General features: G+C 38.8%; 3 protein-coding genes across 8 annotated transcripts in view; all 3 read left to right on the top strand.

Annotated features, from left to right (window-relative positions):
- SEC24A (SEC24 homolog A, COPII component) overlaps window positions 1-6,050 on the top strand; it is a 63,200-nt gene extending 57,150 nt beyond the window's left edge. For all 3 annotated transcript variants that reach the window (XM_027097254.1, XM_027097265.1, XM_027097243.1), the window contains 4 exons: window positions 896-1,000; window positions 1,326-1,418; window positions 2,586-2,689; window positions 3,102-6,050. In XM_027097254.1, coding sequence (XP_026953055.1) covers window positions 896-1,000; window positions 1,326-1,418; window positions 2,586-2,689; window positions 3,102-3,216 — 417 coding nt within the window. In that variant the 3' untranslated portion in view covers window positions 3,217-6,050. The remainder of the gene's footprint in view (window positions 1-895; window positions 1,001-1,325; window positions 1,419-2,585; window positions 2,690-3,101) is intronic.
- Window positions 6,051-10,522: 4,472 nt separating this feature from the next.
- Window positions 10,523-19,711, top strand: CAMLG (calcium modulating ligand). Of its 2 annotated transcripts, XM_027097222.1 has the most exons (4): window positions 10,537-11,030; window positions 12,602-13,062; window positions 15,767-15,832; window positions 19,097-19,711. In XM_027097222.1, the coding sequence occupies exons 1-4, from the start codon at window positions 10,724-10,726 to the stop codon at window positions 19,286-19,288; spliced, it is 1,026 nt and encodes a 341-aa protein (XP_026953023.1). In that variant the 5' UTR covers window positions 10,537-10,723; the 3' UTR covers window positions 19,289-19,711. The 2 variants fall into 2 exon arrangements, with proteins under 2 accessions (XP_026953031.1, XP_026953023.1); XM_027097230.1 differs by lacking the exon at window positions 15,767-15,832 and having other exon boundaries at window positions 10,523-11,030.
- Window positions 19,712-24,127: 4,416 nt separating this feature from the next.
- Window positions 24,128-25,433, top strand: part of DDX46 (DEAD-box helicase 46) — a 61,003-nt gene continuing 59,697 nt past the window's right edge. For all 3 annotated transcript variants that reach the window (XM_027097214.1, XM_027097209.1, XM_027097204.1), the window contains exon 1: window positions 24,128-24,322. In XM_027097214.1, the coding sequence (XP_026953015.1) occupies window positions 24,306-24,322 (17 nt within the window). In that variant the 5' untranslated portion in view covers window positions 24,128-24,305. The remainder of the gene's footprint in view (window positions 24,323-25,433) is intronic.

Here is a 25,433-nt window from a genome sequence, read left to right as displayed (position 1 = left end):
ATAATAATTAAAATCAGAAATTATTTTGGCTTTATTGGGATTCATGGTGACTTTGTTTAGATAAGTGATACATATTTCTTCCTCTTCTTTATATTTAAATATGAATAATTGTGATTTACCTAAATAAGTTCCAAAGTCTCAGAGGTAACACTCATTAAAATTTTTGTTTGTTTAATTGTGGCTCCCTATTACTGGTATCTAAAAGTTTTAGTCTTTTTTTTACTTTATTTATTTATGTATTTATTTATTTTTAACATCTTTATGGGAGTATAATTGCTTTACAGTGTTGTGTTAGTTTCTGCTGTATAACAAAGTGAATCAGCTATATGTATACATATATCCTCATATCCCCTCCATCTTGCATCTCCCTCCCACCCTCCCTATCCCACCCCTCTAGGTGGTCACCAAGCACTGAGCTGATCTCCCTGTGCTATGCGGCTGCTTCCCACTAGCTGTCTGTTTTACATTTGGTAGTGTATATATGTCCATGCCACTCTCTCACTTCGTCCCAGCTTACCCTTCCCCCTCCCTGTGTCCTCAAGTCCATTCTTTACGTCTGCGTCTTTATTCCTGTCCTGACCCTAGGTTCTTCAGAACCTTTTTTTTCTTTTTAGATTCCATATATATGTGTTAGCATACAGTATTTGTTTTTCTCTTTCTGACTTACTTCACTCTGTATGACAGACTCTATGTCCCTCCACCTCACTATAAATAACTCAATTTTGTTTCTTTTTATGGCTGAGTAATATTCCATTGTATATATGTTCCACATCTTTATCCATTGATCTGTTGATGGACACTTACGTTGCTTCCGTGTCCTGGCTATTGTAGATACTGCTGCAATGAACATTGTGGTACATGATTAAAAGCTTTAATCTTTTGCTTAATTCTTTAGGGTGCAATCAACATCAATGATCGCACTATACCTCAGCCACCTATTCTTCAGCTTTCAGTGGAGAAGCTGAGCAGGGATGGAGCTTTCCTCATGGATGCAGGCTCTGTGAGTAGTCTTGACTGCGCTGGATTCTTCTCTCTGCATACTACTACCTTCATTCCTCTTGATATCTCTCTTCCTTAACAGATTATATGCTATTTAATCTGTATATTTTTGCATTAGCCACTTATCCCTCCATAGTCTCCTTTCATGCCAAGCATAAAATGTCTCATCATGGTAAATGGTAGTTATCATTACTTCAGTTGAAGGCTGTACAATCTCAGTAAACGTACTCATCTTTCTGATCTTTTGAAACATAGTCAGTGGTTAAAGGTAAGTCAACAGCTCACTGTTAAGCTACATCTCAAAATAGTTTTCTTCCCGTCCATAGGTACTAATGCTTTGGGTTGGAAGAAATTGTCGACAGAATTTTCTCAGTCAAGTTCTAGGAGTTGAAAACTATGCATTAATTCCACAGACTATGGTAAGATTATGTAGTTATAGTGATTGTAATAGGCTTAAAGGCATTTCAAATGTGGCAAAAACATGAACATCCTATTTTGAAATCATAGCTATATTTTAAAGGCATTCTTTACGTTATTTTGCATCTTTGACTGACTTATTCTTATGTGTGTGTACTATTTTAGGGAGAAAGTAAGGAATTTAGTTAATGGCCAAAAAAGTTTGCTGCTGTTGGCATTAGTGTTAGGGCTCTTTTGTTTCTGTGTTTTGTGTTTTTGCAGGTGATTTCATTGTTCTTTGGCAGGGTCCTTTTAACCGCTGCTTTGGAGTAAGAACTAAGCTAATTTCCACACAAGCAAATGACTTGTGACCAGTGTCAGTTGGATTTATATTGATTATTGGACAGTGTAATAGTGGACTCTCTGTCAGTAGCTCTGTGACCTTTGTCAAGTCACTAACCTTGACTTGACCAGGTTTGTCAAACCTGGTCAAGCCTCGTTTGTAACATAAGAATGCTATTGCTTATGGAGGAGTATTTGAAATAACACATGAGAAAGCATGTGTGAAACTATGTACTGTTTGGATAGCTGTGAATTTTAAAGTTAGAATTAATTATAACATGGTCTTATTTCACATCATATTTTTCAGTTTCAACTCTCAGTTTGTCACCAGCTTTGGAATATGTTTTATGTCAGCATCTTTTCATATTTATGGGTTTAACTTCATTTATAAAAGTCATTAGGAGATTTATATATTTAAAAGACATATATGTCAGGATTCTATCTAGGATAAGCAGTAGCTTAATGGCTGGTCTGGATGACTAGGCATTTTAAGTAATGAGGAGATAAGAAATGGATATATTTGTAATAACTGCCTGAATGGATCAGTTAATTCTAGATGTTATAATGTATAGTCTATGGCAACTTCAGTGGAACAGTGGCAGAGTTGAGGATTGCAACAGAGACCAAATGACCTGCCAACCTAAAATATTTATTATCTGTCCCTTTAAGAAGTTTCCAACCCCTTACTAGAAAACTGTGGTATGCAGAATCTCAGGCTCCTCCCCAGACCTCCTAAATCAATGTCTGCAGTTCAGCAAGATCCCCAGGTGATTCATATACAAGATAAAGTTTGAAAAACAATGTAGATGGTTAGAATAAGTTGGATGTTGCTGGTTTTTGTTTAATAGACAGACCTTCCAGAACTTGATACACCAGAATCTGCCAGAACAATAGCTTTCATCTCTTGGCTTAGAGAACAGAGACCATTTTACCCAATACTTTATGTAATAAGGTAAGTTGAATTTGTCATTTACTGATAGTGAAACAATTTGGCCTTTCAAGGACCTGTTTTGAATCCCTGTGACTCAAATATGTGTGACCTTTTGCTTAAGCAAACTATTGATTGATTGATTGATTGATTTGGCCACACTGAGCAGCTTACAGGATGTTAGTTCCCCGACCAGGGTTGGAACCCGGCCCCGGCAGTGAAAGTGCAAAGTCCTACCCACTGGACTGCCAGGGAATTCCCGCAAACTCTTTAGAAGAACATAGAAAAAGAAATTTTTTTTAATAAATAGTACTAAGTTATGCTTTATATCCAGTTATTAGCAAAATGTGTGTCAAAAGCTTTGTGACAAATCCACTGTTTATGTTACTATTACATTTTGTCTAATGTATGTAAATATTTGTCTTTTATTCCTAAGGGATGAGAGTCCAATGAAAGCAAACTTCCTTCAAAACATGGTAGAAGACAGAACAGAATCTGCATTATCATATTATGAATTCCTCTTGCATATACAACAGCAAGTGAATAAATGAACAAATGAAGATACTTAGTAATTTCTAAGGAAAGTTACAATAATGCAGAACACCTGAAAATGTGTAATACTTTCCTTTCCTATTAGGTTTGTGGACTAATGTGATGATTATATGTTCTCACTGTGATCTCAACAAACTATAGCAAATAAAGGAACACAGCAAACATGCGACTCTGAAATACTGTATTTTTTAAATCAAAATATATCTATATACGATTGGATACCTTTTTTCCTTTGCTGCCAATTATGTTTGAGTTGTTATGGATTGAAATAAGACAGTATTGCAGAGGCAAAGTACATTTTGTAAAATAAAGACTTCTGTGTTCCAAATGTATATTTCTCATTTTTTTCTGAATTTTTGGCTGCTACATTTAAAACCTCACAAGACTAAATGTTGCAGGGAAGTTACAAATCCATTGATAATGATCTTTTTAAAATCAAAAAATTTCTTAAGTAAATAATATGTTGGAAAACTAGAATCCATCCCTCACAGTTGTTTTTTTAAGGAAGAAAAAGGATCATTATGTTAACTAAAACTAGAGTAAACTAACTCTAGTCTAGCTTGAGAAGACTATGAAGTGATACAGTCAAGCTTTAAAATCTGTCAGTATTCTCTATACTTGAAGAAGAATGTCCCTGATTTGAGGTGAAAACTATATGTAGTTTTCTGATTTGACTGCAGAAGACTTGGTTGGACACACTGTCTTATTCTGCAGTGAAAAGAATCTGAGCTGTCTTCATAAATACGTTGGGACTTGCAATGATAATAAGGAGATGAGAAACTTAGTTATCTTGATCCTTTAAGTGGGTTTTATTTGGTACATTTTTGCTCTGTGATGTATAATAAAAGCATTATATTGGTGAAATGAGTATGAATGAAAGAAATTAAAGGTTTCTTAAATGCTGTCTCAAATGCATCAGTAACATTTTTCTAAGGAGTTTAATAATTAAATTGGAAGCTGCTCATAAGATTTATTCTTGGATATTAAAAATTAAAGCATGAATGCCACTGTTTGGTTTAGTGGATATTAAGATTACACAAATCTGATTTATGAAAATTACAAAAGAAACTTGATTCCTGAACATGCTTAAGAAACTGCTTTTTGATTTGGCCAGAGAAATATTATAGTCAAAACTATTCAGTGAATTTTGTTTACAAATAGGTAAATTATACATCTGTATGTTTAAAGTGCCGTGATAAAATATCTTTAAAAGAGTTTGGTCCAGTTTTCACAGATTCATCTTGTCTTATATGAACTTCTTAAAGTAAAAGTTGTTCATGAATAGTACTTGATGAAAAGATTTTTGTTTCTTTGTTTTAATGGGTTAGAAAAATGTGTTTACAATCTTGATCTCATATGATCACCAATGAAATAGTAACTTTCAGGTTTACATCAATATGAGCTGACTTTAACTGAATTGTTTTGGGGTAAGGAAGAAACAGGTCCCACTAGAGTATATACTACTGCTTGCCAGCAAGATCAAAATAATTGTGTTCTATAAAAATATTATCTCCCTTAAGCAGTGTTAAGGTTTATTTTCAGTATGCAAGTGGTACATTGAACTGGAAATTTTCTTGAAAGCTGCTTCATTTATTAGGAAGCAATTTTCAAATTGTAGCTAGTTAGAATACATTTATATTTTCCCCTCTTCTGAAGAAACTGAGTCATTATTATGCACTGATGTTTCTTAAAATAACTAAAATTCTGTTCATAATGTGAATTTTAAATGTTGATATTGTAGGTTCTTTTTTAATAGTAGTAAAGAATCTTCCAGAGGGAAAAGTTTGTGCTCCTAGGGACAATAATCTTCCTTGTGCCTCACTTTTATCCCTAGGTGGGTATGACTCTTGTTATTACAACATGCTTTGTTAGTGTATTACACAAATTTACTTTAAAAAATTATTTTAGATATTGCATAACGTGCAATCCAGAATAATTTTATAATAGGTCATAAAAAACATAACTTTAGTAAGGATTCACAATATTTGTTCTCCCAGTAATGAGGGAATGAATGAAACTTTTGGAGATATTGATATGAAGCAATTATTTTTTGCAATATTGAATGTGTTATTTAGTTCAGTTTTTTTTTTTTTTTAAATTAGGGCACTACCTGCTATCTCATCTTGTATTACTTTTTGATGTAAAGCAACTAATATTTACACTATGCCATATTTTTTTTATTGTAGTTGTAAATTATGAAAGACCCTTGAATTTTCTACAGATCTGCAGCTACTAAAATAACTGACAAGGGCAATCTTGGTATTTAAATCTGAGCATGGCAGTTCTACCATAAAAAGTACTCTATTTTTCTAATTTCTAGGATTTTTAAAATAACATTTCTGTAAGTCTGGCACATTAATATTCCCTCAAGCTGTAGCATTTATTTTAGTCTGCATATATTTTATTGTTTTAATTTAATGTAATATATTGAGTCTAATAGACTGTTTTACAATAATTAGAATAAAAGATTTTCTTCTAATCAAAGATGAATTAACAGCTGTTATCTAGGGGACCACTAAATGTGATTTCAAGATTTCGTTAACTATTACAAATATAATCCTTATATAGAAATTTTAATTTTGTAAAGTAGTGTATAATATTGTAACATTAAATTCTTGTTTTCAAATTCAAAAATGTATTGATCTTCAATGTGCTGTGTTAAATCTTGCTTCTCTGAAACGTTAGAGACAAGATGTCTTCCTTTTTACAGTTTGTAATTTTCACTGTTTTATTCCTATAAAAAAAAAAGTCATTTGTAACCCATGCAAATAACCGTTTGAACTGTGCTAACTTATCAATTTGGCTATTCAATAAAGTTAATTGAAAGAGCTAACATACTGTGATTAGTTATTTAAATTGGTATGAATAACTTGACAGTCACTGAGTAGTGCTATGTTTTGCACCCAAATTAAGTAAATGGAAAACTATTGCTGAAGGTTCTTTAAACCTGAGTCAGTGTCTGGGAAGTCACAATCCAAATTCTGGATGCTCACTCTTCAAGAACAGCTAGGTTTAAAATATTAGATTGGGGGCTTCCCTGGTGGCACAGTGGTTGAGAGTCCGCCTGCCAATGCAGGGGACATGGGTTCGTGCCCCGGTCCGGGAAGATCCCACATGCCGCGGAGTGGCTGGGCCCGTGAGCCATGGCCGCTGAGCCTGCGCGTCCGGAGCCTGTGCTCCGCAACGGGAGAGGCCACAACAGTGAGAGGCCCACATACTGCAAAAAAAAAATAATTAAAATAAAATTCTAGATTGAAAGCGTTTTCAATTTTTTAATTCTCAATATGTTTAAGATACTACTTCACTGTCTTGTGGACCCTTTTGTTACTGATAAGATGCCTACTGTAAGTCTAATTGTTTATTTGAAGATAATCTGTTAGCTTTTAAGATTTTTCTTTTATCCTTAATATTCTATAGTTTTAATACTCTGAGTTTACTGTTTACCCTGCTTGCTTTTTAGAGCATGCTTTAATCTGGAGATCCTTGTCTATCTTCAATTCTGGAAAATTCTCAGTTACGTTTAAAATTTTTATTTATTTTTAAAACTTAGGTATACTTGACATATATTTTCTCTTAAAATATTTGCTTCTGTCATTCCCTCTATTCTTTTTTTACCTTCAGAATTCCTTTTTTTAAAAAAAATATATTTATTTATTTTAAAATTTATTTTGGCTGCTCGGGTCTTAGTTGCGGCACACGGGCTCTTTGTTGCGGCATGCAGACTTCTTAGTTGTGGCATGCGTGAGGGATCTAGTTCCTTGACCAGGGATGGAACCCGGGCCCCGGGAGTGCATTGGGAGTGCAGAGTCTTACCCACTGGACCACCAGGGAAGTCTCCAGAATTCCTGTTGTGACTAATTCCTCTGTGACTACGTCCAGTTGGAGTTTAATCTCATCTATTGATTTTTATATTTGTATAACTAACTTTATTTTTGATTAATTTCTGCCTATTTTGTTCAATAATGTATTAAAATTGTTCTATAACATTCTTTCTGGAGTGAATTCCAATTTTTAATTTGGGTGGCAGAATTTAAATGTTGTATTTCTTCATGTTTGTTAGAATTTGGGTTTCTAGGCTTATTTGATTGGGAGGGTTGTTATTTTCATTTTAGCACATCTCTCTCAGTCCAAGCTTTCCCCCTCCCTGTCTATGGGTTTTCTAGTTGCTTTTTCCCAAAACTAGGGCTCATGGAGGTATTTTAGGGCTCCTGCCGTGATTTGGGGATATCACCATTCCAGTCACCAACAGTGGGAAGTCTAGTTGTTGCCCTCTCTTCTGCCTCTCTGTTTATTAAGCTGAAGTCCAATAGCAAATGATATTTTGAATATTTTTCAGGGATGGCAGCCCTCAAGCAGTGAGTTTGTCCTGTTCATCCCTTTGTCTCACGTGGAGCACTTTCAGGTCCTCTAACACGCTACCATTGCCAGCTTCTGGATCTGCAGCCCAACAGGCACCTGACTTTAGCTCCACTGTGCTGTTTCTGATACTTTGATCTGCTGAGATGTTTCTCTTGTTTTTGAGGCCAGCTATCTTTTTTTTTCCCTTTATGTTTTTTTTTTTTTTTTTTTTGCGGTACGCGGGCCTCTCACTGTTGTGGCCTCTCCCGTTGCGGAGCACAGGCTCCGGACGTGCAGGCTCAGCGGCCATGGCTCACGGGCCTAGCCGCTCCACAGCACGTGGGATCTTCCCGGACCGGGGCACGAACCCATGTCCCCTGCATCGGCAGGCAGACTCTCAACCACTGCGCCACCAGGGAAGCCCCCCTTTATGTTTTTTAAAAAAATATTTATTTATTTGGCTGCATCGGGTCTTAGTTGCAGGTGCACGGGATCTTCGTTGCGGTGTGTGGGCTCAGTTGTTGTAGTGCGTGGGCTTAGTTGCTCTGTGGCATGTGGGATCCTAGTTCCCAGACCAGGGATTGAACCTGCGTCCTCTGCATTGGAAGGCGGATTCTTAACCACTGGACCACGAGGGAAGTCCCTCTCTTTACGTTCTTAACTGTTACTGATTGTTATATGTAGTAGAGAGGTGTCCAAGCATGAACTTACTGTCTATATTTAACCCGAGAATTTGAATTCTACTTTTATTACTTATGACTCAATATGTTCATACATATTTGTCAGTTTGTAGCTACAATTTGTCAATAAAGTATTAATATTAGCCTACCTAAACAATGCTGGGATCAAATAAAAATTATACATAAAACTCATTGAAAATGCCAAGATTTGGCACAAAAGAAAAATTTCTGCAACTATTCAGGTAAATTTAATCTAGAGCTCTCAGTGCTAAGCATGGGGCAAAGTGGTCAATTTTTAAAAATGGAAAAAAAATTTTTTTCAAATTTAAAAATTTTTTAAAGGAATATAAAAACGAGACCAAAAAAATAACACACACACAAGAAAAAGAGATGGAGGTGGGCTTGCCCTTGTAAAGTCTATAGTGAGGGAGACAGAAATTAAGACAAGAATCATTAAGTATGCACATCATTTAGTAAGGAATCATATACCACTGAGAAGCACAAGGAAATTTAATAACTATGGAAACCCCATAGGGAAATGGTTTCCCAGAAATAAGTAAGCATGTAATATGAAATCTTGACACTTTAAATTCTTACCTGACTCCATCAGCCATCATACATCAACACATCTATCAAAATATCCATTTGGTTTCTATATGCTATCTTAAGTGAAAAAAATCTTTTGTCTACCATGGAACTGTATTTGGTCTTGACTCATCAGGATTTTACCTCATCAAGTTGTGCACACTTATCACTAGTACTTAATTATTTCAACTGTAGAAGTTTTTAAGGCACAGTCTGGGCCTCAGAGATGTAGATCTGTACAGATATGCAGGGAAACCTTTTCTAATGCTTTAAAATTACTAGCTAGGGCATGTCCCTGAGATTTAGCTATCATCCAATCAAGGGGGAATGTTCAATGTTTATACCTGAGTTCCTTACGTTGTTGAACCCAAAAGATAAGTTGCTGTTTGTTTTTACACTTTTTTTCATAATCCTTTTCTGTCTGAGACAGGGTCAGATGACTAACAGTTAAAAACAGTATTTTATTACCTTCTATCTAAGCAGGGTTTTTCACCCACTTGCTGACTTTGAGCAGGCTTCATTGCAGGGGACACACTAGGCTGCCTCACCCCCTGCAGCTTCAGGTACGAACTGGCCATGGCGTCCTCTCAGCAAGGGTTGACAAGGGATTTAATTCCTTCATTCATTTACTCATTCACTTAGTCATTACTGTGCACCAGGGCTGCATTATGACTTTTGTGGGCTGTGGATATTTTGCTTTCGTGGGCTCCTTCCTCTATAAAAGCATATTTAAAATTATATTTTATGACTGTGTTAGTATGAGAATGACTACAATCCAGGCTTGATTCATCATTATACAAAAATTATTACTACACTTTTCTTCTGATTTAAAAAAAATATTCAAATAAATGAACTTATTTAGAAAACAGACTCACAAAGAAAACAAACTCATGGTTACCAAAGGGTAAGGGAGGGATAAATTGGGAGTATGGGGTTAACAGATGCAGACTTCCATATATAAAATAGATAAAACAGCAAGGGTTTACTGTATAGCACAGGGAACTATATTCAATATCTTGTAACAAACTAATGGAAAAGAATAATGTAAAAAAGAACATAGACATGTACATATATATATGTCAATATGTATAACCAGATCACTTTGCTGTACACCTGAAACTAATACAATATTGTAAATCAACTATACTTCCATTAAAAAAATTCAAAACAAAACATTTTCTTGGGCCCCTATTGTGGGCCCTCACCATGGCCTAATGGATAAGGCAACCCTGTTAAGCGCTCACACTGTTCTAGGAGTTGCAGCCGTGAACAAAACACATTACTTGTCTTCATGGAGCTTACATTTTAGTAAGAAGCAGATAATAAACACAAGTACATTCAGCTTTCGAGTCGGTTATAACTGTTGAGAAAAGGCACATAAGGAGAATAAGGCGTGTTGAGAGGAGGTGGAAATTTAAATAGAACGGAAAGGGAAGGCGTCACTGGGAAAGTCTTGAACAAAGACACGAGGAAAGCCTGGAACGAACTAGGTGTGTATTTGGTAGTAGCACTACTGAAGATGAGGAATCAGCACCAATAACAAATCCCGACCGCAAGGGTCCCTAAAGCGTCGCTCTCGGAGTTACGCATTCCCGAAGCCTATAAGCGAGGCCGAAGAAGATCACTGGAAACCAGTGCCTGCCGCTGCAATCTCCATTTTACTTCCTGGCACCAGGTAGGAAGAGTTTATTCCTCGCTCCCATACGTTTTCCGTGCGTCAGGCTAGGTGCCGGTTTTCTTCACTTCCGAGGGAACGCCACAGGGGACAGCTGGTAGGGGGAGAGGAGCAACAAGGGCCAGCCCAGGCGGGAGGAACTGAAGCTTCCAGCGATGCCCTCACTCAAGATGGCGGCGCAAGGCTCGCGCTTGGTCCCGTCAGGCGACGCGCGTGCTTAGGCTGCATATGCGGCCAAGCGCTAGGGCAGGGGGCGGGTGCACAGAGGTAGAGGGACGCTTGCTCTGCGGCCCGGCCAGGAGTCTTCGTCGCCGCGGCTCCCGCTGCTGTCACCGTCACCACTCCCGGATTGTGGAGGGGAAGATGGAGCCGGTCACCATCGCTACCGACAGCGGGGACCGGCCGGGGGCCCCGGCGGGCTCAGGCCTGTCGGCTTCCCAGCGTCGGGCCGAGCTGCGACGGAGAAAGCTGCTCATGAACTCGGAACAGCGCATCAACCGAATCATGGGCTTTCACAGGCCGGGGAGCGGCGCCGGTGAGAACCTCCGTTTCCCCACAGTCTCCTGCCCATCCCTTTTGAGTCTTCGGGATCATTCTTCCTTTCCCTTCTCCACTCTGCTGACCTTTTTGACCAAACCCTGCTTTCTGATCTCCCCCTCTGGCCCCGTCCCTTTGATGATATCCCCAGTTCGCACTTCTTAACCCCACGACGTTTCTAGTCTCTTTCCTCAGTTTTCCGGGGGCTCCGCCCTTAGGTTGTCTCCACCTCCGCCGCGGGCTGCGAAACTCTCGCTCCTGAGACCCTCTGCCCTGGTGCCCTTTGCCCAGTTACCCTGAGACGGCCCCCTTCCTCCTTCCCCACTCCCTCGCCTCTCTTGAAGTGCACACATTTTATCCCTAGACTGCTCTGTCTATTGTGCCCGTCGGGAAGATTGCCTGCCTTTATTTCCTTTCCAAATGCTTTCCCTTCCAGTGCCTTCCCTGGCTTGTACCTTCTTTTGCCTTTTGCTGTGACTCTGTCGGCCTGCATGAGCTTGTCTTTACTGAACTGCCGCCTGGTTCTTCCTTGGATCAGAGACTCTTACGGTTAAATCCTAGTGTCTGTGTTCGGTGCTCTCCACACTGTCATCTACAGGTCTTCTTAAACAGGTGAAAAAAATTGGAGGGACCGTTCTCTAGAAACCCAACAAGTGGGACGTGCCCATCTGAGGCCTTATCTCCTAGTGTGCTGAGATTGATGTGAGTGATGTCAGGAACTGCATTTAACACTGAAGAGAGCTCCTCATTTCTCCCCCAATGACATGTACAATGAGTTTCTTAAAATTTTTTTTCATGTGAATATTTACTGAACACTCAGTATGAGCTAGTGTTCTCTAAATTTCCATTGAGCGTTGCCTTTAATATTTGACCTTTAGTCACTGATTGCATGTTCCTTAGATCCTTGTGACTTCTGCTCTGTGGGGCTTTAGATATATAGCTCTGAACTTTTAGACAGTTTACAGGTTTGCGATTGAAAACTGCCAAGAGAGGTAAGAGCCCTATTTCAAATTCTAGAACAATCGTTAGAAGACGCATTTTCCCCTTTAATGATTAATAGTAGAATATTTATTCTTTCCTAAAGCTTCTACTTTGTTATTTTGCTTTGAAATTTTTATTTTATCTGTCATTAAAGGTTTTTTTTCCCCTTTGTTTTGTTTTAAACTGGAACAGCATCTTAAAACTGCTTAAATACCTGCTAATGGCTGCCAGATTACAGTAGGATTACGTAAACTGTAGCTGTAGTATATGCCACACCCTGTGCTGACAGGACTCTGGATTCAGAAATGTAATATTAAAAATACAGATTTAAAAAAATCTCCATCCCTGTCTTTCCCAATTTGTATAATAGCGTTATCTTCTACCTCCAAAGTTTGGGGTATGTCCTCTGAAGGAATACTCTTTTTGACATTTTGAGTGTGTAGAGGAAGGAACTAGTTTGTCTTATGAAGAATCAGTATTAAATTCAGAGGCTGTGAAGTTCTAGCTCTAGTGGCATATTTTTAAATAGTAATAAGAAAGATGTTTGCCAGTATGTAATACTTAAGTCTTCTAAATTTCTTTTCTCAGAAGAAGAAAGTCAAACAAAATCAAAGCAGCAGGACAGTGATAAACTGAACTCCCTCACCATTCCTTCAGTTTCAAAGCGAGTAGTGCTGGGTGATTCGGTCAGTACAGGAACAACTGACCAGCAGAGTGGTGTGGCCGAGGTAAAGGGGACTCAGCTGGGAGACAAATTGGACTCTTTCATTAAACCTCCTGAGTGCAGTATGGATGTAAGCCTTGAGCTCCGGCAGCGCAACAGAGGAGACCTGACAGCAGACACTGTCCAGAGGGGTTCTCGCCATGGCCTAGAACAGTACCTCTCCAGATTTGAAGAAGCAATGAAGCTAAGGAAACAGTTGATTAGTGAAAAACCCAACCAAGAGGATGGAAATACAACTGAAGAATTTGACTCTTTTCGAATATTTAGATTGGTGGGATGTGCTCTTCTTGCCTTTGGAGTCAGAGCTTTTGTTTGCAAATATTTGGTAAGAAACAGTGGAAAATGCAAATTGATTATAATAATGAGTGCTTTTGTAAGATTCATTGCCAACAGTAACTTAATATTTACTAGATTCATGTGGATGTTTGGAGATGTGTTATAAACTGCTATTCGCCTTAGGTATAGAATGAGGTGTTCTGGTTAAATACAGAGCCTGATGATAATTGCTAAAATCTTTCTACATGCTAAGTAACATTCTAAGTGCTTTACATATATTAATTCATTTAACCTCATTCTTGAACCAGGTATCATTTTTTTTAAACATCTTTATTGGAATATAATTGCTTTATAATGGTGTGTTAGTTTCTGCTTTATAACAAAGTGAGTCAGCTATACATATACATATATCCCCATATCCCCTCCCTCTTGCATCTCCCTCCCGCCCTCCCTATCCCACCCCTCTAGGTGGTCACCAAGCACTGAGCTGATCTCCCTGTGCTATGCGGCTGCTTCCCACTAGCTATCTGTTTTACATTTGGTAGTGTATATATGTCCATGCCACTCTCTCACTTCGTCCCAGCTTACCCTTCCCCCTCCCCATGTCCTCAAGTCCATTCTCTATGTCTGCATCTTTATTCCTGTACTGCCCCTAGTGAACCAGGTATCATTTGAATCTGTTTTATAGATGAAGGAATGAAGACTCAGAGAGGTGCAATCATTTGTCCAGGGTCACACTACTAAGTGACAGCTGGGATTAAACCCAAGCACTTTGATTCCAAAACCAAAGAGTAAATTACCTACATATATAGAGATATTAATTACCACTTTTCAAATTTGAAATATTAAAATGCAGTTCCTATGGTCCTGGATGTGATGTAATTTTTTTATGGTTCAGAAGGCATTCTGCATTTTATAGTGTAGTATTATCATAGGAGCAGTCCATTTTTTGTTGTACCTTCATATGCCATGGCTGTTCAGTGAAAGTTGGGATTTATTGGTCCTTTTGTTTCATAGTATGTGGAGGAAAGAAGAAAAGCGTAACAGTGTCTTGCTCTTTGAGGTGTTTCCATTCAGTAGACATTTTAAGAATACCTACCAAGTACCAGCCACATTAAGTAAATTTTCAGATAATTAAGGTTTATGTTATTAAGAAAAAAAGTTTTTATTATTATTATTTTTAAAATTTATTTATTTTATTTATTTATTTTTGGCTGTGTTGGGTCTTGGTTGCTGCACGCGGGCTTTCTCTAGTTAGGGCAATCGGGGGCTACTCTTTGTTGCGGTGCACGGGCTTCTCATTGTGGTGGCTTCTCTTGCTGCGGAACACAGGCTCCAGGCACGTGGACTTCACTAGTTGTGGCTCGCGGGCTCTAGAGCGCAGGCTCCGTAGTTGTGGCGCACGAGCTTAGCTGCTCCGCGGCATGTGGAATCTTCCTGGACCAGGGCTCGAACCCGCGTCCCCTGCATTGGCAGGTGGATTCTTAACCACTGTGCCACCAGGGAAGCCCAGGAAAAAAGTTTTTAAAAGTCTGTTTTTTTAATGGAAATTCCCATCTTTTAAAAAAAAAAAATTAATTTATTTTTGCCTGCATTGGGTCTTTGTTGCTGCACGTAGCCTTTCTCTAGTTGCGGCAAGTGGGGGCTATTCTTTTTTGTGGTGTGCATGCTTCTCGTTGCGGTGGCTTCTCTTGTTACAGAGCGTGGGCTCTAGGCACATGGACTTCAATAGTTGTGGCACGTGGGCTCAGTACTTGTGGCTTGCAGGCTCAGTAGTTGTGGCACACAGGCTTACTTGCTCCACGGCATGTGGGATCTTCCCGGACCGAGGCTCGAACCTGTGTCCCCTGCGTTGGCAGGCGGATTCTTAACCACTGTGCCACCGAGGAAGTCCCTAAAAGTCTATTTTTATGCCAGTTTTTTCTTAAAGAGAATCTGTTGAACAGATTTGATTTTTTTTTCCTGATGATAAATTGGCATCCTAGCTTTCAGCGTTTAGTGAGATGTATAGCTACTTTTTTTGTCTTATCTAAAGGGCTCTGTACTTCCATGCTTTTAAAATTATGTCCTATTTTTGTACCTCATTTCGTGTGAGGTTTTTTGGCTTTCTGGGTGTTTTTTTTGCTGTCAGATTTTCAGCTATTAATCACTGCTCTCACTATTCTTCCATCTAGTAATATTTGCTCCTTCACTCCCTATTTTAACTTTAGAAATAAATGTAAATTAGGTATTATTTTGATCTTTTCTGTTTTATTGTGTGAGAAGTGAGATAACCAAGCCATTTTATCTATAATAAAAACACCTCGTCATTTGAGGGCCAGAGATGAATTCATTCCTTGCCCTGAAGTGTGAGTGAGGTATGTATGGCATCTCTTTTGAGTATTGAGCCTTTTAGGTATGCTTTCAAACTGTCAGTTAATTACCTCTAGATGAGAGAGATGTTACTGCATGATGATTATACATCAATCACCGCTGAGAAGTTACCTTTTAAATTATTTAAAAGATAAGTTTTTAAGAGAGAGGGAATTTTGGAGGATGTTGATAGAATGTGACTTGAGAAACATGTTTTATGTTAAGGAAATCAAATCTCTTTATTTTTGTCACTCTTTTGCAGAAACAATCCTTTCAGCCACTAAAATTAAATATTTTATTACAGTTTTTTTGCTTGGAATTTTATAACTGCTGTTAGTTTGATTTATTGTGATTTGAATGATTATGTTGGAAATATGTAACTTTATCTTCTGTCTTCACAGTCCATATTTGCTCCATTTCTTACTTTACAACTTGCATACATGGGACTATACAAATATTTTCCTAAGGTAAATTAAAATTTTTTTCTGAATTATGGTGATATATTTAGATTGATTAACAACTAGATGATTTTAAGAACTTAAAATTATTTATACTTATGGTCTGAATCAGTGCTATTCAAAGAGTGATTGGCTCACAAGTGCAGATCTTCAAACTATTTGTTTCTGTTTGTAATAAGTTCAGTTCAGAAAGTGAGTAATTAGAAACTTGTATAGCAATATGACATTGCCATAACATTTTTATCATATTTTACAAAAATGTTGGTCCACCATGGAATAGGGGAAAACCCTCATGACAGAGTTTGAATAGTACTTGTCTAAGAAAGTGTTCAACTTAGTTACTTAGTAAGTTTAGTAATACATTTTGTTTTTAACAAAGGAAGTTATTTTTAAAATGGGTTCAGTTATCTTACTGTGCTCCTTACTGAACACTTAATGACAGCGCGCTTTATCTTTAATGCCAAGGGTCTGATATTTGTAAGAAATATTTGGCCACACTTACAGAGCAGAATCATGGGGAGTATCAGTGTTTATCTGGTCAGCTTGACTCCAATTATGCTATACAGTTTTATGGAACTTGCGTTGCCATTAGAGAAGATAACCTTACTTGTGTAATTGAGTTTTTGTGTGAGATTTTTGCTTAAAAATGGCTACTTTACTGTTTGCTTAGTCATTTGTAATGCACTGATAGACCTCATGTGTGTGTTTAATGGGTTTGAAACATATTTTTGAGGGGTCAAATAGTCAAATCCACAAAGTAAAAGAGTAAAGAAAGGTATGTAATTTTATTTATTTATTATTTTATTTTTAAAATAAATTTATCTATTTATTTATTTTAGTTCTGGCTGCTTTGGGTCTTTACTGTGTGCGGGCTTTCTTTAGTTGTGGCGGGTGGGGGCTACTCTTCATTGCAGTTCACGGGCCTCTCACTGCGATGGCTTCTCTTGTTGCGGAGCACCAGCTCTAGGTGCGCGGGCTTCAGTAGTTGTGGCGTGCAGGCTCAGTAACTGGCTCGTGGGCTCTAGAGCGCAGGCTCAGTAGTTGTGGCACACGGGCTTAGTTGCCCCGCGGCATGTGGGATCTTCCTGGACCAGGGCTCTAACCCGTGTCCCCTGCACTGGCAGGCGGATTCTTAACCACTGTGCCACCAGGGAAGCCCTGTAATTTTATTTTTTAATTAAAACTTTTTTTATGATATAGATGTATATTCATTGATCCCCTCCAAAAATGTAATTTTAATTAAAGCATTTGTTTAGAAATTTACCCTTGAAACACTGATTTTAGTTTTGCAATAGCAAAAGTTTGGAAACAACCTAAATGTCTACTGATAAGTGACTAGTTAAAAAAAATTATGGCCTATCCATTCAGAATGATAAAGGTCTCCATGTACTGATAATGTTAAGCTCGCCAAGAAATATTAAGATATAAAAATACAGAATAACATCTATAGTATACTCCTTTTTTTTGTAAAAAGGAGGAAAATCGTATGTATTTCATTTTGCTTGTATATGTGTAAAGAAACTCTGGAAGAATATTACATGAAATTTTTAACGGTGGTTATTTGTGATAGAGTGTGTGTTGGTTACTAGGTAAATGGGGAGAGAAAAGGAAGGGAGATTACTGTATAATTTTCTTTCAACAAAATATTTTGTTGTTAACAGGTTTCAACAGAAAAGTTGAAAGAATTGTGCAGTGAACACCCGTTTATGCTTACCACCTAGATTCTGTAGTGAACATTTCATTATATTTATCATATATTCACCCAATTTTCTATCCATTTTCAATACATCTTTTTTTAATACATCTTTTTTCTTGATGCATTTCAAAGTATGTTGTAGATGAAGACATCAGTATATTTTACCCCTACACATTTCAGTTTATATATATATATATATATATATATATATACACAATTCAGTGTTTCTTTATGGTTATTTTTCGTTATTTTGAGGTAAAATTTTCATACGGTGAAATGCTCAAGTCTTTATTATACCATTTAATGAGTTTTGACAACCCGTGAAACCCAAATCCTTTAAGATTTAGAACATTACTGTCAGGAAGTTCCATCATGTCCTTTTCCAGGCAGTCCCAACCCCTGCACCATGAAGGTCTGATTTTCTTTTTCCCACTGTAGATTAGTTTTGGTTGTTTTAGTACTTATTTTAAATGGGATCATTCCTGTTTGTACTTCTTTGTGCAAGGCTTCTTTCATTCAGCATCATATTTTTAATATTCATCCATATTGTTGAGTGCATAAGTAGTTCATTCTCTTTCTCTCTCTCTTTTTTTTTTTTTTTTTCCTGAGTAATGCTCCAGTTGAGTGAGTGTATCCATTAATTTGTCTAATTACCTATTGCTGGACGTCTTGGTTGTTTCCAGTTTTTGGTTAATATGTCTAAAGCAACAAAGAACTTTCCTGAGTGGGTTTTTTTGTGGACATAGGCTTTGATTTCTCTTGGGTAACTATAGCTTTTTATATTTAAAATGTTTTGAACCATGTGATTGGATTTGGTGATACCAAATCAATAAATTAAATGAAAATTCAGCCTTGAATCTCTTAAAGAATGAGACTAGAAAATTATATTAGGAAATAAATGTTCAGTGATATTCTGCTGCATATGTAAACAAATGTGAATTCGTTTGGATGGCAGTTAGGGCTGACTCTACAGAATGTTCCTTTGATTCTGTTACAAATTATTCACTGTCCTCCAGTACACCTATTACTCTTCTGACTTTTGTTGTCATGAGACTTAACCTTATAATAAGATTTATCTTCTCACTTTTGCTCATCTTAATCTTGCTCATTCTTAAAGGCCTGTTTTTAATTCCACTTCCTTCTGAAATCCTTCCCTGTGCTTTACTTATACGTAAAAACCCTGGAGTAATTTCTGTCTCCTTTGAGCCACTATAGCACACGTCATCCATGTCATTCATTTAGCAATTATTTATGTCCTGTCTGGTAATGCTTTTCCTGTTTTTGTCTTGAGCTTTTGTATGTATCTTAAATTATTATTTATATCTTGCCTCCAAGATAAGACTTTTTTTAAAAACTTTTGATAGCAAGAATGGTGTCTTTTCCCTATTGCCTAGCAGTTTGCTGCTTTACATATTATATGCTCAGTAAATGTTTCTTCATATATTATTGATTGATATTTTGAAACTTCATTAACAGTTTTGAAATCAGTTAGGCAAAAATAGCAGCACTGATGTTTTTATAGAGCTTAAGTAGTCTTCTGAAAGCTGTAAGATTTATTGAAGTCTTTCTCTATGCAGGGTGAAAAGAAGATAAAGACAACAGTGCTAACAGCTGCGCTTCTGTTATCCGGAATTCCTGCTGAAGTGATAAATCGATCAATGGATACTTATAGCAAAATGGGCGAAGTTTTCACAGATCTCTGTGTCTACTTTTTCACTTTTATCTTTTGTCATGAACTGCTTGATTATTTGGGCTCTGAAGTACCATGAAGCCTGCAGAACTCAGAAAGAGAAGCTTACAAAAAAAATTTCTTTTCTATATTGCAGTGACTCTAAAGGAAACATATTGGTTTACACCTTTATGAAATTCTTTTACTTTTTGAGGTTTTAAAACCACTTGATTAGGAATGGAATGGCAGGTTCCCTGACTGGAAAGGGTTGAGTTTGTATTAATACTGACGTGAAGATTAGAGTACCAATGTCAGTAATCGATCTTTCTTGTTTAATTAGAATTCCTAGTCTACACCTTTCCCTAACTTCTCAGATTTGTAATTCCTCTTTGAGAGCTGAGCTAGTGCTTTAAGGAGAGCAGATGAATGTCGTCTCAGCCAGTCCCAAGGACTGAATCTTGTATTTGTATTGTTTTGTCCTGAGAAATGGAGCCATCTTAAAAATAAAATGAAAGAAATTGAATTGTCTAGTGTTAAGTTTGCACATTTTAATTTATAATGGCTGAATAAGGTAGCCAATTTTATCTTTTCTCGTTGAGTCAGTATCTTAATTTTTTTTTTTTTGCGGTATGCAGGCCTCTCACCCCGTGGCCTCTCCCGTCACGGAGCACAGGCTCCAGACGTGCAGGTCCAGAGGCCATGGCTCACGGGCCCAGCCGCTCCGCGGCATGTGGGATCCTTCCGGACCAGGGCACGAACCCGTGTCCCCTGCATCGGCAGGTGGACTCTCAACCACTGCGCCACCAGGGAAGCCCCAGTATCTTAATTTTTATTCCAGCATAAATATTTAATGGAGGAAATGATTAAGATTCATACATGTGAAATTAAAAGGTATTTATGAAATCTTTATTAATTTTAATTTATGAAAAATTTTATTACCAAACTCAGAATTGGAAATTTTTACTTTTGAGTTTTAGATTTTCAGAAGTATGTTTTTTAAGCAATAGGCATAGAATGATTAGATATAAAAATCGAATTTGAAGAATTGACTGAAGTATTCAACCCAATAGCATAAATACTCTTAACTAATGTAGTAACACTGTCATATTTGGAAGGTTTGACTTAAAAGAGTATAAAGCATAAGTTTTTTATCACTTGGTATTATATTTCACTAGTTTTTTTGTATCGTCTGTTTGATTAATTCTTGTGATATAGACTTTTTTTTTTATTACTCACAAAGTTTTTTTATTTTGAACCACAGTGATGGAGAGTAAGTATAACAATTTGTCTATTCGTTTGACTTAGGGTAAGATTACAAGCACACATTTTTCCTAATTCCATACAAATCTAATATGCAGAGGATTGGATAGTATTCTTGAATTTGTCACACTCTCCCCAATCCCTGGGAAGACACTAGGGGTTTTCAATTGCACATTTTATTTCTTCCATTTTGTCACTTTACACATGCAAGTTTTAGTAATTGTAGGTCATTATCAAATTTATTTCAAAGAGAAGACATGAGTATTTGCTTAAGCATGTTGAATAATGTCAAATGGAAATGCAGGTTTATTAGTGTTTGGAATAATTAAGAGGAATTTTTTTTACTTAGAAATTTCAGGGATTTGAAATGTTTATGAGTTAAAACTAGATTGACAGGGCTTCCCTGGTGGCGCAGTGGTTGAGAGTCCGCCTGCCGATGCAGGGGACATGGGTTTGTGCCCCGGTCCGGGAAGATCCCACATGCCGCAGAGCGGCTGGGCCCGTGAGCTATGGCCGCTGAGCCTGCGCGTCTGGAGCCTGTGCTCCGCAAAGGGAGAGGCCACAACAGTGAGAGGCCCGCGTACCGCTAAAAAATAAATAAAAAAAAAAAACTAGATTGACAAGGATGGTTATTGAGGATCTCCCTGGTGGTCCAGTGGTTAAGACTCTGTGCTTCCACTGCAGGGGGCGTGGGTTCCATCCCTGGTCTGGGAGGTTCCTCATGTTGTGAGGTGCAGCCAAAAAAGAAAAACACAACAAAGGATGGTCGTTGAGAGGTGACATCTTTGGCTATAGATTTTTAATCTTATTAGCTGTATAAACGGATGTGTGTACACACAGTTGGTGTAAAAACAGCAAGAGGGTTATGAGATTCAGAGGTAGGTTAGTTAGAATCAAAATCTGCTTTGGAAGCCAGGGCAGTTTGCTAAATAAGTGATGTATTGGAGACATAGTAGACTATAATTACTTCTTTCACCTCTGCTAATAGATAAAAGTAGTTTCTTCAAGGACATAGAAATGCTGTGAACTTACTGTAAATATGCTGTGGGCACAAAAAGCCAGTTAGAATTGTCACGTGAATATGTTCTCTTAAAAGGGAGTTAGAGGTACTTCCCTGGTGGTCCAGTGTTTAAGATTCTGCACTCTCAGTGTGGGGGGCTGGGGTTCGATCCCTGGTCAGGGAACTAGATCCTGCATGCATGCTGCAACTGAAGATCCTGCATGCTGCAACTAAAGACCTGGGGCAGCCACTAAATAAATGAATATTAAAAAAGAAAATAAAACTATTTTTTAAAAAAAGGGAGTTAGAAATGAAGTATCTTGGAAAGAGCTCTGGCCTGGGTATCAGATGCCTGGGTTCTGGTTCCAGTTTAGATTCCAAGAAGATTAGTGATCTGGGATTAAATTTGTTTCCCATGTCTCAGTATTCTCCCTTAAAATCAAGAAATTTGAGTAAGTGATTTAAAAAATCTGTTCCAGCTATATCAATTTTTGCATGGCGTCATCCAGTTCCTTGGCTTCAAATACCGTATACAGAAAGTCCCTGAGTTAGGGTGGTTTGACTTACAAGTTTTTGACTTTATGTTGGTGTCAAAGTGATACATTCGTTAGAAACCGCGCTTTGAATTTCGAATTTTGATCTCTTCCTGGGCTAGCCATCTGCAGTATGATACTCTATAGTGACGCTGGGCAGTGGCAGAGAGCTGCAGATCCCAGTCCATGATGATCCACTTAAAACTGTTCTGCTTTTCACTTTCAGTATAATATTCAATAAATTACATGAGATATTCAACATTTTATTATAAAATAGGCTTTGTGTTAGATGATTCTGCCCAACTGCAGGCTAATGTGTGTGTTCTGACACGTTTAAGGTAGGCTAGGCTAAGTTATTTTTTATTTTATTTTTCATTTTTTTTAGGCTAAGTTATGATGGGTAGGTTAGGCATATTAAAATGCATTTTCCGCTTGCAGTATTTTAAACTTAAGATGGGTTTATCAGGATGTAATCCCATCCTAAGTTGAGGAAGATCTGTATTGTACATTCTATAAAGTGCTTATGACCCTTATCTCTCCAATCTCTATTTCTCCTTTGAACTCCAGACTCATATATTTCCTTTCAGCCATTATCTCCTTCTGGATATCTGGTAGGCAGAAACACTGATTTTCTCTCCTTTTCCCACCAAATCTGCTGCACCCAGGCCTTTTTCATCTCCACAAATTCACCACAATCCAGAGTAGCTCGGATCAAAACCTGGGAGTCATCTTTATTCCTCCCTTACCCTTGCAGTTCACATCCATTTTATCAATTAGTGTTTGGAAAGCTGCCTGTGGAATACATCCAGAATCTGACCACTTGTCAGTGTCTCCACACTCCTTACCTTCAGCCCTCATACAAGCAATTTACAATGGCTCTCATACCTGACCCTCATTGGTGTCCATTCTGTCATATATTGGCTCAGGCCTTCCTTACTCGGCATGGTCTGCCCTGCAGCCACAGGTGGGCAATAAATCACAGAGGAAGAGCAGAAGCCAGTCTTAGAGTCTTAAACTCGTTGGTTTCATTTTTTAAAAATTCAAATTTATCGAGGTAAGATTTACATACAATAAAACACACCAATTTAAAGCATACAGTTCAGGGAACTCACTGGCCGTCCAGTGGTTAGGACTCCACGCTTCCGCTGCAGGGCCCCCGGGTTGGGGAACTAAGATCCCGCAGGCTGTGGGGCACGGCCAAAAAAAAATAACAATAAAATAAAGATAAAGCGTACAGTTCAATGAATCTTGACAAACATCCATGCAATGACTGCCACAGTCAAAATATGGAACTTTTCTATCATCTGTATGTGTAAGAACATAAAATAGTACAGAAGCACGTAAAGTAAGTGAGAGCCTGTCCCCAACGCCTTTACAGCTTTCTGCTAAAACAACATTGCAGCGTAAGTTCCACTAGGCGAGTCGTTCTTCGCCTTGACCGGACTGTACTTCAGAATCACCTGGGAAGCTTTAAAATTCCCAGTGCACTGGAAGCACTCCAGACCAATCAGATTAGAGTATCAGAATGGAACACACGCATCCGTATATGTATTTTTAAGCTCCCAAGCGCAGGCAGTGTTGAGAACCATAATCTTGTGTAACGTATTTTTAGCTCTTCGTCCTCTTCACCAAGTTAACTCCTATTCAGTCTTCAAATCATACCTCAAAGGTCACTTCCTTAGGGAACTCTTTTTCTGAACCCCTTTCCTATGGTAGAATCTCTTTTCTGTTATATTACATCTGCTTGTGTTTTTGTTAATGCCTATGTCTGCCACGCGATTGAAAGCTCGTTGGAAGGTAGAACATGCCTGACACGTAACAATATGTTTAAATGAATGCACGTAGAAATGATGAGAGTGAATGGAAATGTTTGTAGCATCGCTTAGATGTCAGTACACTTCCTGGGGCAGCTCGGGGTTGCTTATGGCGTTTCAGTGCCCCCTGTAGGAAAGACCCTCCCAGGGCTTGCATGGCGGCCGAGGCACCACCCTCTACCGCACCAAGGCGCGGGGGCTTCCGCGGCTGTGCAGGGAAAACCCGGCCGAGGCAACCTCTTTAGGCGCAGCCGGCACTGTGCGGCCTCCAGACGAGAGGGGCCGCTGTGGAACGATAGCCGCTTCCGGCCCGCTTTTTCCTTCCTCCTGCCGCTGGCGCCAGCACGTCCTGTTTTCGTTGGCCGCGTTCGGATGGTGGCTACCGCTGTGGCTGCTGCAGCTTGTTAGTGCTGTTCCTCGCCCGGCGTGCTGAGGGTTGTGCGGCCTCCTACTTTGTCCGGTTCTCCTGCGCGTGATCCCGAAGGGCGCCGCTTTCCCGCGGCCTGCGGCATGGGCCGGGAGTCACGGTGAGGCGGCGCGCTGGGCGGGCGAGCGGGCGAGTACCTTCCTCAGGCGGGATCGAGGTGGCCGCGGGGCCGGGCCTGGCCCGGTGCGACCCCACGTGCGGCCAGCGCTGCCCGCGGCTACTAGAGGGGCTGGGGGACCTCGGCTGAGGCAGTGGGTGTGCTTGGGTCGGCGGCGGGCACAGGGTTCCCTTACACGGCCATCGGCCGGTTCGAGCCCTTGGAGCGGGAACACACCTCCGGGACGTCAACTACATCCCGCCATTTCCGCGGAGCTTACCCGTATCGCCTTAGTCAATAGCGACCTTAGTTGAATTTCTCACCACTTCGCGTTTGCAACATTTCTTTGGCCCCTGTCGCTCTCTACTTTAGTTTTTTGTGCGCGTGTGGTATTTTCTTAATTGAAAGGAGCGTGTGGCCAAACATTTTTACATCGCCTTCAATACTACGTGACTAGGTTTGTTTTGGACTACAGTAAATGCTTGTTGCATGGGCATTTATTTCGCACATAGATTTAAATTTTCTTTGTTTTGTGTTTTTTATCCTTTTTAAACTGAGAACTGGGAGGTTTTATTAGAACTCTGATATCTCTTCAACATTTCAGATTGTTACCTGGTTTGGGACCTTGAGATTTTTATCTTAAATGTGCGTATTTGCTTAATGTTTAGCTGTGACTGAAAGATCATTTATATCTAGGATATAAATAATAAGTAAGTAAGGTAATAGTAGTTTACTGAGGTATAATTAATATTCAGGGAAATGGTCAACGCTTAAGGGTAGAGCTGGTGAAATTTAGCTCATATATGAACCGTGTAACCATCACCTGGATAAAGAGTATTTCCATAACTACAGAAAATTCGTGTAAAGGTCTTTTAAATCTCTGTGAAAGCATTGCTGTTCATCTGGCCACCCAGACCGGAAACCTGGAAGTGATATTTATTTGACTGGTTCTTCTCTCTTGCTGCCTACATCTAATTAGATACTGCACCCAGTCACCATTCCTGCTCTCCCTGACTTAATTCAGGCCCTAATCATTTATTACTCAGACTGCTACACCTGCCTCGTTACCTTCCTCTGATCTTGCGCTCCCAGTTGATTCCACACTGCAGCCAGA

This window comes from Aethalodelphis obliquidens, unplaced genomic scaffold (assembly GCF_003676395.1).
Source record: "Aethalodelphis obliquidens isolate GAN/ISIS:26980383/991018 unplaced genomic scaffold, ASM367639v1 scaffold4, whole genome shotgun sequence".
Classification (NCBI taxonomy): Eukaryota; Metazoa; Chordata; class Mammalia; order Artiodactyla; family Delphinidae; genus Aethalodelphis; species Aethalodelphis obliquidens.
The sequence above is the reverse complement of the archived record's forward strand: the minus strand, read 5'-3'. Positions and strand labels throughout refer to the sequence as shown.